The 13,659-nt window shown below is 46.9% G+C and overlaps 1 protein-coding gene across 4 annotated transcripts in view; it reads left to right on the forward strand.

Moving 5' to 3' along the window:
• ush1c (Usher syndrome 1C) overlaps positions 1-13,659 on the forward strand; it is a 352,756-nt gene that overhangs the window by 271,233 nt on the left and 67,864 nt on the right. For all 4 annotated transcript variants that reach the window (XM_038807797.1, XM_038807794.1, XM_038807795.1 and 1 more), the window contains one exon: positions 10,440-10,493. In XM_038807797.1, the coding sequence (XP_038663725.1) occupies positions 10,440-10,493 (54 nt within the window). The remainder of the gene's footprint in view (positions 1-10,439; positions 10,494-13,659) is intronic.

The raw sequence follows: 13,659 nt of genomic DNA on the forward strand, positions 1-13,659 counted from the left end.
AAGAGTAATTGAAGAGAAGAAGGTTTTGATTTTCATCTGTGTATCATGTGCACAGATTTGGAAGAATACCCAACTCCCTGAGCCTAACTTTGAAAAATGGCTGGCTAGACATCAGAGCCAGACGTCTCAAGCATTGTAATTGAATTTTACCGCCAGCAGCGCAGCCCCCACCTGCGGGTCTCCAAGCGGCAAATCCTATTGAAAAGTGGTGGAAGTATAGGATCCCGCTACCAGTGAACTACACGCTGCTGGGCAACATGTGGCTGGGGAACCGGAGAATCTAGCCCCAGGTCTTTGGTTTGGGGGTGTATTTGGCATTAGGCTATATTACAAGTCATGGCAGGCGACCCTGGATATAGTGAGGATATTACTGGATGCAGAGTGTGATGGATGGAGGCCTGCCTTAAAGCTCTAGCAGTGTGTCAAGACATCACCTCTCAACACTCCCAAACAATCCCCATGCTCCATCCATGCTGACCCATGCCCTGTCATGTCATATAAATGCCTGCCAAAGTGCATCGTACCCTCCAAGACAATCCATGCTTCTTTGCCCATGGTCCCTCATACCCTCCATGCCAATCTATGACCCTGTACAAATTCCTGTGGCTCTTTATAGTTCCTGTGCCAACCTAGGGGCAACAGGCGATCCTGCCCACCACTCTTTATCAATACCCAATATCTACCATGGGCAGACATCAGGACTCATGCAGCGATGAGATAAAACAAAGTTCTGTTAAACGGAGTTATGTCTATTGAAGACTTCCTCATTGAAAAATAAATTGTCATTCATGAAAACCCATTTACTCCTTCGACTACATAATGCTTTATAACAACAAACCTTTAGGTATCGGATGTATATGGTGGGTAACTCGACAGCAAGAGGACATTCACTTCATATTGGGAAAACAGAAACCAACTGTGTAGATTTTCTAAATTCTTTGGCTGGGATTTTCCAGCCTTGTCGGGGGATTCAGCGTCAGGCGGAACTGAAAATCCTGCCCTTTAATTTTTGGTCATGTATTTCCATGTACCAGTGTCCAATTGAGCAAAAACAAATGTTTGTTTCTGGATAATGATGATAGATATCTGATCATTAAGTTAAAGTAGTCTAGCAGTTTTGCATTTATGACCTAATAAAGATGTACCAAACGATATCCAAACACTTTTGCGCAAGTAAAAAATAAACTAAATGTGGCTATTGACATATAAAAGTATTCTCTTTTTCCACATCCAAATAATAAATTAACAAATATATTGACGAATCCTGTGGGCCACACACCAGGGGCTGGATTGTCTGTTTGGGAGACTAAGTCCCCACGCCGGTGCGAAAATGGTGGTGTTTTACACCAGGAAAACTGATGCAAAACGGCCACTGATTCCCCGTTTTGCTGGAGGACTAGTAGGGAGGCAGCGTAGAACTCGCATTTCCGGGTCCGTGGACACGCATGTGCACGGCGGCGGCCTGCAGCAAATGTGGCATTGCTTCATGGCGGACTCAGCCCACGGACCCGGACCACAAAAATATTACCCCACTTTGGCCGCTCGCACGCCCCGGACCACCCGCCCACAGTTCCCCCAGCCCCGACTGAAAACCTTTCCCTGCCCGCGGATCAGCCTCTCCCAACTGTGGTGGTGCCGGACTGAGTCTGCAGCCGCCATGCAAGATTCCTGAACGGTGTGAGCACACGTAACCTACGCCGTCGGGAACTCGGCCGGTCAGGGACGGAGCATCGCGGGGTGGGCCTCAGGCAATGGTGAGGCCGTGGATACGTAGCATGGCATACTCCTAGAGTACGCCGCTTTTCAGGGGCAGAGAATGTGAAATCCAGCGCCGTCCCCAATATTGTCGTCAAAAAGGATTCTCTGCCCTATCGCCGATCGCGATTTCGCCATTGGAAGCGGAGAATCCAGCTCCAGTTTGATAATGTGGTCCACGGTTGTTTCGATTATCTCTGTTCACCTATGTATAAATGGGTCAACATTGACTGCTAAGGGAGTTCAGTTTGTTTAAGTATTTTTCTGTTGTTCATTATAGCGGAAAGTGCCAGGTTCAATTGTCACTTTATTTTGACTCGCTGTTCACAATAGGGATAGCAGTTTCAAAAGCAGACCTGTTCTCAGCACTTATGTCTGGATAATGGAGAGGAAACATCAGACAGATGGGTAAAATAAACAATGCTGTTTGCTGCTATTCACTGGCATCTTGCTTGTATGGAAGTTAAATCATTACAGGGAGGAGGGTGAGGCATAAATAATATCTCACACAGAATGACATGGCAGCAGCACTTGGCCAGTGACAAATTTTCCCTTTATCTATTTTTATGATGCATCCATCTCTTTCATTGCTTCTGGCAGGGTAAATGAATTTGAATTTAAATGAATGGAAACATGTCAGTTCATTGCAAGGTGTGTGCAAGGAGCATTTATAGAAACATGGCTAAATTATGCAGAAAGTTCCCAATGTGTTTAAAACATATTTTAAAACCATTGCAAACAGCTCAGATGTTTCTGCTACGGTAATAGAAACAGTGCCTCTTGCAACGTATTGCAAACTTTAAATCATTCAGTTCAGACTCATTTCCTGAGCCAACATTGGCAATAAAATTGATATATACATCATAAATCTACTCAATGTGAAGACTCATCACTGACCAAAACCTGTTGTGATGCCACTTTGTCTAAACCATTGTGAATGTTCTCTCCAAATCTCGCTTATTAATTTGGTATTAAATACAATGGGTGTTCGGTGATAATCAAGTATGCTGTTATAAATACCCAGTCATGGTAATCATATTAATGTGTAATTTTTAGTTCTTGTATATATAAAATGTAACTGCAGAAAATGGATAAATGCAATTGAAGCGGCTTGAAAAGCGGCTCAGAAAGATTGGGGCCAAAAACAATGTTTGGGGCCATGTTGAGATAAGGTATTGCTGGAAAGGCAAGATAATGAAACAACAGGTGGCTTACCTAGCTGGGGAATTGGAGATGAAGGGCCTAGTCTTACCAGAATGTCAGGCTCAGACAGAAGACTGGTGTGTAACCCTCCAGCTGCACAGACCAGTTTTCCCATGGAATCCTGAACCTCTCTGTCAAAAAATAGAATGGGCATGGTTTACACCATCACTCTGATGGGGCAGGCCAGGAACCAGCTCCAAGAGATCAGGGCACCGTCTTTAAAGAGTGCCTCCATTAACACTGCAGTCCAACGGTCCCTAGCCCCCATCACCTCGGTATCTGGGCTCCCACTTTGACATTCATCGCTGCCAACTCCACCACCCCACTGGCAACATTCATCACTGGCAACCCCAACCCACCGATCACACAACAATGCAGCTCCCCCCCCCCCCCCTCCCCCCGGGCTCCCATTACAAACTGCCCTTGGCACCGCCTCTGGCACAGGTAGGCACTTGTCTGGCACAGGTTGGCATTGTCAACCTGGCCATGCAACCTGTTACATGACAGCACGAGGGCATTGCCCAGGCATGTCCCCTTACCCCCTTCTACATGTCCAGAGGGATCCTCTCGACTGCCTCATGCCTGGCCAAATCTATTGAATATTTAGTGAGGGGGGGATCATTTGGTGGGAAGGACAGCTTCCAACATGGGAATAGGCTAACATTTATTAAAATGAGGTTCATGCTTTTTGTGGACGTGAATCTCTGGACATTGCCGGCAAGGGGGCGGGGAAAATCGGGAAACACAATCTCTCCAGAGAGAATTGGGTTTCCTGATTTTCATGAGATGTTCCGTCCTCTCCGCTGATCCTTCCGACGTCGAGTGCAGGCTCAAGATCGTGGCCAAGGTCTCTACCTGCTTGCAAAGAAATGCAGCCCAGAGAATTGTTTTGCTTTGGAAGTTAGAGCTACAATTAGTTTAATAGTATTCATTGAGCCTTGTAAGACAACAACAGATGATGGAGCTGAAGAAGGTTTTCAGGTTTCAATTTATGTGAGTGTTCTCTGGGGGAGTGACTGTTCTGTAACAGGTGAAAAGGTCTACCAAAAATATGCTGCTGTCAGCAGGGTCCAGGCAGCAAAAGTGTTGCTGTTAGCTGGCTCTGTTATCTGTGGCTTCGGAGAAGTTCCAGTAGCTGATTGATAGCTCTGTGCAGATAGGGCTCAGAGGAAGCCTTGGGAGCCATTTATGCCTTGATGTAATTGGGGTGATTGGAGCTCGGGGAAATCATTGGGTAGTGGTGGCAACCTGAAGCTAGCCTGCTATTAAAGAGCTGAAATTGCACCAATAAATAGAGGTTGGAGTGCAGACTCATAAATCCAGAGGAAGGGAGTGCCTTGAGATGAATTTAAAACCTTGAGAGCTGTGCAGTCACTGAGGCAGCCTGAGTTGGACTAGCCTTGAGGGAATTCAAAAGGCACAATCTAGCCAAAATAAAACAGTGTAATCGCTCCCAGAACCACCCGCTATCTATCAGCATTCTGTCTTGTTTTCATGCCACAGCGGAGAATGCCCTATCTAGGCAGAACTTAGTCGCATTTTCAGCACTGAGGAGCTCTGACAAGTAGAGTGTCTCAATGCAGGAAGGGATCTGGAACCATTTTTAAATGGTGCCCCAATCTCATGAACCTCTGACCCATTGCCCGGCCGCCCCCTAATACCCCAACTCATATGCCGGATAGTCCTCGGGCCTCCCGCACTCCACCTCATATGGACAGGGTACCCCTGGGCCTGATCCCGGTGCAGGCACAATGGCAGCATGGCACCTTGGCACTGCCAGCATGGAACTCTGGCAGTGCTACCCAAGCATCCTGCAAATGCCACGCTAGCATATTGGTGGCACAACCAGTGTGCCAGGCTGGCAGTGCAAAGGTGCCCCGCTGGCACCAGCGGTGTCAGGGTGCTAGCCTGGCCAGAGACCAATCACCGATCATCTGGGAGACCCCCAGGTACCCTTCCAAACGGGGAGCAGTACTGAACGACACCTGGCTGGGGTCTCCTCGGTGAGGCCGGTAGGTGGTGGGTGGCCATTTGATCTAGCGAAGGCAGAGGAAAGTCAGCTTCTCAGCCGAATCCACTCTGCGAGACTGGATCCCAACATTGCATTGTATTCTCGATACAGATTTCAAAGTCTCATGAGATCTGGTTAGATCTGGTACCCTGGGCAGCAGGGTAGCATGGTGGTTAGCATAAATGCTTCACAGCTCCAGGGTCCCAGGTTTGATTCCCGGCTGGGTCACTGTCTGTGTGGAGTCTGCACGTCCTCCCCCTGTGTGCGTGGGTTTCCTCCGGGTGCTCCGGTTTCCTCCCACAGTCCAAAGATGTGCGGGTTAGGTGGATTGGCCATGCTAAATTGCCCGTAGTGTCCTAATAAAAGTAAGGTTAAGGGGGGGTTGTTGGGTTACGGGTATAGGGTGGATACGTGGGTTTGAGTAGGGTGATCATAGCTCGGCACAACATCGAGGGCCGAAGGGCCTGTTCTGTGCTGTACTGTTCTATGTTCTATGTTCTATCTCACGGGGCATAAATGCTGTCAGGAAGTCCAGGGGAGGTCTCTCCCAGCACCTACCGGATGCATCACACCCCCATTCTGGTACATCGCGGCCAGTAGATCGTGCCCTTAACCTTTGTAAGTGAAAAACCTGGAGATATATGTGTGAGAGAGAGAGTTTCAAGGAGATTGGTTGACACTCTGGGCAGAGTCTTACCATTCTTTTCAAAGGCGTTATTTTACAGCCACGCTGCGCCCCGAAAAGCAGCCTGCCGCAGCCCAACATGGCTGCCAGAAACCAGGAGACACTGCTCACAGGATCTACCCGGCTCACAACGCCTTGCGAGATGTAGCGATGTAAACCGCCCCATTGTGGGTGGGATCACTTTTTAGCAAATCGGCATATTAAAGTGAGACAGCTAGTCTCACTTTAATGTGCAGATTCCCGAGGTACCTAAGGCATTGGGATATATCTCCTTCACCTCGGAGACCTCAGGCGAATGCCGTTCAGTACTGATGGCTCTGTAAAGTCATCGCAGTCTGACATCCTGAGGATCAGTAAATCCTTTTATGCCGGACTGTCTGATCTGAAGCCAACAGATAGCACTGCTTCACAGACCTTCCTGTCGTCTATCACGGAGGTCTTGGGCGACAGCGAGCGGGAAAACCTGGACAAACCGCTAACTCTGGACAAGCTAACAAAGGCCGTCAAGTCCTTTGAGACGAGCAAAACTCCCGGAAGCAACGACTTACAGGCTGAGTTGTATTCGGCTCTGTGGGACTGGATGGGCCCAGACCTGCTGCAAGTGTACGAGAGTATGCTTCGGGACGGCAGCATGTCAGAATCCATGAGGAAAGGCATCATCACCCTCATCTACAAGCAGAAGGGGGAAAGGGAAGAAATTCAAAATTGGCGACCCATTTCACTGTTGAATGTGGATTACAAAATTCTCGTCCAGGTCATCGCCAATCGGGTCAGGTCTGCTCTGGAGTCGGTGATCCACCCTGACCAGACCTGTACTGTACCCGGCAGGAAGATCTCTGATAGCCTCTCGCTACTCAGGGATACGATCGCCTACGTGCAGGACAGGAGGGTGGACACCTGCCTCATCAGCCTTGACCAGGAGAAGGCTTTTGACAGAATATTGCACACCTACATGATGGATGTGCTCTTCAAAATGGGGTTTGGGGAGGGAATTCGCAATTGGATCAAACTGCTCTACACAAACATCTATAGCGCAGTCTCAATCAATGGGTGGGAATCAGAAAAGTTGCAGATCAAATCTGGAGTCAGGCAGGGCTGCCCACTCTCCTCGGCCCTGTGCTGCATAGAACCTTTTGCCGAGTCCATCAGGAAGGATCCGGGTATAAAAGCAATGACAATCCCAGGCAGCGGAGGCATGCAAGTCAAGGCCTCCCTGTACATGGATGACGTCGCCGTTTTCTGCTCCGATTCCGCGTTTGTACGCAGGCTCTTGAATGCCTGCGACCAGTTTGGACTGGTTTCGGGAGCCAAGGTAAACCGCGGCAAGAGCGAGGCCATGTTCTTTGGGAACTGGGCTGACCGGTCCGTTGTCCCCTTCACTGTCAGGTCAGATTATCTGAAGGTGCTGGGGATATGGTTCGGAGCGGCTGGGGCGTGCACCAAAAACTGGGAGGAGCGCATTGCCAAGGTAAGACAGAAACTGGGCTGGTGGGAGCAACGCTCCCTCTCCATTGCAGGCAAAACCCTGGTCATCAGGTGTGAGGTACTCTCTGTGTTACTGTATGTAGCGCAGGTCTGGCCCATTACCCGACCCTACGCTGCAGCAGTCACCCGGGCCATCTTCAAATTCATCTGGAGATCCAAGATTGACCGTGTCCGAAGGGACACCATGTACAAATCTCTGGATAAAGGAGGGAGGAACGTGCCCAACGTCACCCTCATTCTGATGGCCCCCTTTGTGTGCAGCTGCATCAAGCTGTGCGTGGACCCCCAATATGCAAACACCAAGTGTCACTACATACTGAGGTTCTACCTTTCCCCGATGTTACGAAGGATGGGCATGGCCTCATTGCCGCGGAATGCTCCAAGTAGTTGGACCGTGTCGTACCACCTGTCCCTCGTGGAAAAATGTTTGAAGAAAAACACCTTTGACCACAAGGCAATGAAGCAGTGGTCAGCACATAATGTCCTCGAGGCCCTCAGGGAAAAGGAGACTGTGGAGGACGTTGGATGGTTCCCTGAGCAGACTGTCAGAGTCATCTGGCAGAATGCCTCATCACCAGAACTGTCAAACAAGCACCAAGACCTAGCTTGGCTGGTGGTGAGAAGGGCCCTCCCTGTCAGATCCTTCATGCACACCCGAAGTCTCAGCACCGTTGCACGCTGCCCTCGGAGTGACTGTGGGGGAAATGAGACGGTCACCCACCTCCTTGTGGATTGTGCCTTTGCAAAGAACGTCTGGAGAGAGATGTCAAGGTTCATCCCGAGCAGCTCTGTAACACAGGGCTCTGTGCTCTACGGACTGTTTCCAGGGACACACACCTAAACAAACATCAACTGCTGCTGGAAGGTCATCAACTCGGTGAAAGACACTCTTTGGTCTGCCCGAAACGTGCTGATCTTCCAGTGCAAAGAATTGTCCTCGACCGAGTGTGGCAGACTGGCACATTCCAAGGTCCAGGACTACGTGCTGAGGGATGCACTCAAGCTTGGGGCAGCTGCCCCCAAGGCGCAATGGGGAAAGACCACAGTGTAAGGTCTTCCCAGCAAATGTACACCGAGGGGCTGGTAACTGTGTAAAACCTCTCGGTCTGGGTCATTAACACTCCAATGTATAAAAGAAACATGACAATGTAAATATTTAAGAAAGAATTCTTAAAGAGGGATATGTGTGTAATGTCATCCCAATTGAATGGAAGAAAGTCAAGTGAATGTGTAACTTTGATGGAAATGTACAGTCAAGACAATTCGAAATGTTCTGTAATGTTTATTATAGATTTTATGAATAAAGTATATTTTTTGGGAAAATAAACTGTTCTCCACAAACGGGGATCAGACGGAACAGCACTCGTGGGGGTCTCCCAGGGGTTCGGAGGCCTCCAGGTTTATGCCCATTCGACAGGGTGGTACCCTGATACTGCCAGCCTGGAACCCTGGCACTGCCAGCTGGCATGGGTGCCAGGTTGATGCTGCCAATTTGCCATGTTGCCTTTGTTGAGCAGTGATCCAGCCAGGCGTGCCCTGCATGGGTGTTCATAGGGTCTAGGGGACCCTCCCATAGTGCGTTTGGGCTTGTGGGGGTCACTTCAGGGCCTCCAGAGACTAGGACGCCATTTAAATCTCTCACTACACTGAGGAGTTCTGGTGTGCGGAGCTCCTCAGTGCCCACAACAGGGCTATGTGTGGCCTCAGCAGCAAGTTCCTCTCTGAGGCCCCCTATCTAAAGCATGTGCCATTTTTAGCATTGTGTTTCTCGGAGCTGCGTGTGCCAAGAAACATGCGGCTAAATGCACTCGCTATGGGACTTTGTTCCCATCTAGTTTTTTTTAATATAAATTTAGTGTACCCAATTCATTTTTTCTAATTAAGGGGCAATTTAGCGTGGCCAATCCACCTAGCCTGCACATCTTTGGGTTGTGGGGGCGAAACCCATGCAGACACAGGGAGAATGTGCAAACTCCACATGGACTGTGACCCAGAGCTGGGATCGAACCTGGGACCTCGGCGCCGTGAGGCTGCAGGGCTAACCCACCGCGCCACCGTGCTGCCCTTGTTCCCATTTAGTTAAATCCCGTCCAAAGTCTCAGGCTCAGACTGAAAACTTGTGTGTAACTCTTCAGTCGCACAGACCAGCTTTCACTCCAGACCTTGAGCCCCTTTAAAAATTAAAAAATGAGTGTGAGGTTTACTCCATCACGCTGGCAGGGCGGGACCTGATAGAACCAACATCGAGCTCCAGAGATTAGGGTGCTATCTTTAAAGGGCGCCCCGATCAGAACTGAACTTCATACCCAATCCCCCCTCCAGAAAATCACTGGAGGCACCAACCCCCCCAACAATGATCGGGAGCTCCCTCCCCCGATAATCATCAGGAACCACTTCCCCCCACCACTGCACAAGTATCGCCGGCGTGCAGGGGGTGGGGGAGCGTCCAATGACTGACCGTTGGTTCGGGAGGGGGGGGACCCCCGAAACCGCCATGGTGCTGGGGTGGTTGGGGAGAGTTCCATTTCAGTGCTGATTGGGGCGCCATTTCAAGATGGGTGCCCTGATCTCTGTGGAGTATGTTGAAGTAAGTGAATTGAGTATGCGGAGCCAACCTTGCTGGCTCTGTCAGACACTACCCCTCCCCCCCCCCTCCCTCCTCGCCGGAATGACAGCGTAAATCTTGCCCACTCATTTTTTACTCAGAGAGGCTTAAGGTCTAGAGAGAAAACTGGTCTGTGCAACTGGAGAGCTACACGCCGGTTTCCAGTCTGAGCCTGACACTTTGAAAAAATATGGTAAGATCCCACCCAGCGTTTCGCGTTGGAGCTTTAATAAAGCTAGCAAGGCGATAACATTTTCATTTGCCACCTTCAATATAGCAAGTGTGGCATAGCACAAAGATCATTCATTACTGTTATTGAAGCAATTTAAAACACCGCATACAATTGTCGTGCAACTAAATAGTATCATCATTGAAGGATTATAAATATTGTCATTTGCATTATTAAACAGCAATGATAATGAAATTAAAATATAGCCCCTTGTATGCTACGGACCACATTAATGCAGATCTGTCAGTCAGAGAATGAATATCAAATTATTTGGACATGGTTTATGGATGTGACAGGAGGTTAATGCATTAGCTGTTTTCTTTTACTATTGGCATAAAACTCTTTGCTTATTTTGATCAATTTGAAAAATAAGTCATGCCTTTGTGTGAAGAATTATGAATGCAGGGACCATATTGAAATGGCAGTAAGTGGCACAACATTAATCAAAAATATAATTATATTCCAGTTCACTTCAGACCAGATTGCAGGAAAGGATGTTCGTCTCCTGAGAATTAAAAAGGTAACCGTGGATATTGTATCATCAGGATGTATTTAAATTCCTAATTGGTACCATGCCTATTTTATATGCTTTATTTCCATTATTTTCTCTTCAACACGATCCTCGTCTACAAGTTTGAACAAAATATCTTCACTTTGCATTGCAGCTTCTAATTAATTTTATTGTCTGGCAAATACAGCATTTTGTCGATGCAGCATTCTGTAAATAATAGCTCTGAAATGTAATTGTGGTAGCGACAGCAGAAGGAAGGCTTGGCTCCAAGCCACAGGACTGCAGGTTCCAGTGTTGGGTTGTCACTCCAGCTTGGAGAATGAATGTGTCTGTATTTGACCAGGTTAGGTGTCAGCATGTAGTAGAATTGGGATGTTCAATGAGAGAACCAAAAAGCAATGCACAATCAACCAAGTGTTACTAGAAATTGGAAAAGAGCAAACTTAATTCGTAGTTGGAAAATAATAAGTAACTTTTCAAGAATAATTAACGTATGTAGATATGAAGATAATTACAAATTAGTAATCAATATCATTTTAAAAAATAAATTTAGAGTACTCAATTATTTTTTTTCCCAGTGAAGGAGCAATTTAGCGTGGCCAATCCACCTAGCCTGCACATCTTTGGGTTGTGGGGGTGAGACCCAAGCAAACATTGAGAGAATGTGAAAATTCCACACTAACTGTAACAGTGACCCGGGGCTGGGATTGAAACCGCGTCCTCAGCACCGTGAGGCAATATATTTGTATTTTAAATGGTCGTGTTTTACCCACAGTAATTCTCTATCAGGCCATAACTGGTATATTTAATGTTCTTGCATGACTTTCTACAAACATGCAAATTAATGAACACAAATGACATTAGAATTGCAGGTATGCCATGAGTGATATTTCCACCATCAGAATAACTGTGCACATGCCTTGAATCTTGGCAACATTGGTGAAGGGGCAGTTATAAAAACAGCTTTGTGACCCACACCATGGGCTGAACAATTAACTGGAGAGGCAAGGGTGGGTTCTGCACTTGGAAGTCGATGGCCTTTTGATTTCTGGACCCGCCTTCGGAACATGCCCAATAAATTATAAGTTGGGGCTTGTTAATTTTCAGGGCAGGTTTGAGGCCTTCATTCTGCGCAAACAGTGTTGGAGGGTGGGATGTCCAACTTCTGCGGTCACTGTCTGTGCACTAGAACAAACTCACAGCCAGTAGTGGCAGGGGACCCAGCAAATACAGGATGCTTCAAATTGTGCAGGATAATTTGTCAATGAGCGGTTTGCAGGCTTCTACAGTGAATACAATTTATTTTGAGTTCTGCTATCTCCAAACCTTGTTTGCATGGAGGAGTTGTCTAGTTGTTGCATGTTTCCCTCCAGAGATGTCTCTGTCACTGGAGCAAGGGGAAAGGCAGGGGAGAAGGGCGAAACCAGCACCTAGATTCAACAAGCACTCCCTCAGAGCCATCCTTTGTGTAGACACCAACCAACATGAGCAGCTGATGCCTACCCCAGTAAGAGGAGGAAGCTGAGCCAGACATGTGCAGCCTAGGAGAGGTAGCCAAGAAGGTCAGGAGTTTACGGCTGGTTAGAAGGAAATTGTCCCAATGACAGAAAAGGATCAATAACTTAACGAGGGCAGCCAGGATGAGGAAGGCTCAGTATGTGCAGGATGTAATTGTGCATTCAAAGTTTTGCTCCAGTTGTCGGGTGGGTGGTTGGCAGAATTAACATATGATGAATGTGCACAATATCAAGGCTGGCACGCACTTAGCAATTAATGGGTAAGTAGCTTGGCATAAAATAATCAGAAACTGTTAAGTAGTGCACTCTTATACATCTTTTCGAGAGGAGCAAGACCACAATGCTCATCTCTCTCAGATACTTTATAGTGCAGGGAGATGGCCAGCAATAAAATATGGCACTCAGCAGAGAACTCATCAGCTGAGAAAAGGTCTCCTAACTCATAAGAATTCAAAATAGTAACAGAACTGTTAAGCTGGGACTCAGGACTGAACTGGAGCTTTCAAATCTGCCCAACAAGTTGCCCCTTAAAAAAACAGGAGTGACACATGGCGTGAACTGGACTCTAAAGTTGTATTACAGTGTTTCCACTTTATTATGGTGGTAAATTAGCTCGTTAATGACCTTAAATACACTATTAATTGATACTTATGGGTGGGGCCAATCTTTAAATCTGTCCACTTGCTGTATTAATCCAAACCGATGTCATCATGTCCAGTAATTCGCCTCCGGATGTGGGGAATGCTCCGATATTGAACGATATTGTTCTGCCCCATGGCTATGCGCTACTCAAGAAATGACCAATAAATTTTCAGCTGGGATCAGTAAAGTCTCAGTGGACATTCAAGAAGCTATTACACAAAGGTTAATATGCAAGGTAAAAGCTTATATAATTGGGGATAATATGGATAGATGATTCATTAATAGGCAGGAAGTAGGAAAATGGGGTATTTTCAAGTTGGCAGATTGTAATTAATGGGAATGCTGAAAGGCCTCCACTAACTACAATCCATGTTAATGTCTGAGATTAAAGACCAGGAATAATATATCCAAGTTTGTTCATCATCCAATGCCAGGTGGGAATGAAAGCTGTGAGGAGTTCACAAAGAAGTTGCAAAGAGATATGCTGGTTAAGTGAATGGGCATCAAGGTGGTAAATGGAATATAATATGGCAAAGTATGAGGTTATTTACATTTGGTATTGAGAATAGACAAGCAGATTTTTTTTTTAATGTGAAACTTTTAAATGTTGATGTTCATACTTGGATGTGCTCATACAAGGAATAAAAAAGGCTAGCATACAGGTGCACCAGGAAATTAAGAAGGAAATTGGCAAGCGAATTGGAATACAAGAACAAGGAAGTCTTATTACAATAGTACAGAGCTTTGGTGATTTTATGTCCTGTTCACAGCTTTGATCCCTAAATGTGAAGAAGGATATATTTGCAATGGATGCAGTTCAGTGGAACTTCACAAAATTGGTCTCTGGGATCCTAGGAGAGGCTGAATAGATTTTAGAAAATGAGAGGGGGACCACAGAGTCCAGAATTAACATATGATGAATGAGCACAATATCCAGGCTGGCACACACTTAGCTATTAATGGGTAAGCAGCTTGGCATAAAATAATCTGAAACTGTTAATGAGTGCACTCTTATA

Source organism: Scyliorhinus canicula, chromosome 9 (assembly GCF_902713615.1).
Source record: "Scyliorhinus canicula chromosome 9, sScyCan1.1, whole genome shotgun sequence".
In the NCBI taxonomy this organism is placed as follows: Eukaryota; Metazoa; Chordata; class Chondrichthyes; order Carcharhiniformes; family Scyliorhinidae; genus Scyliorhinus; species Scyliorhinus canicula.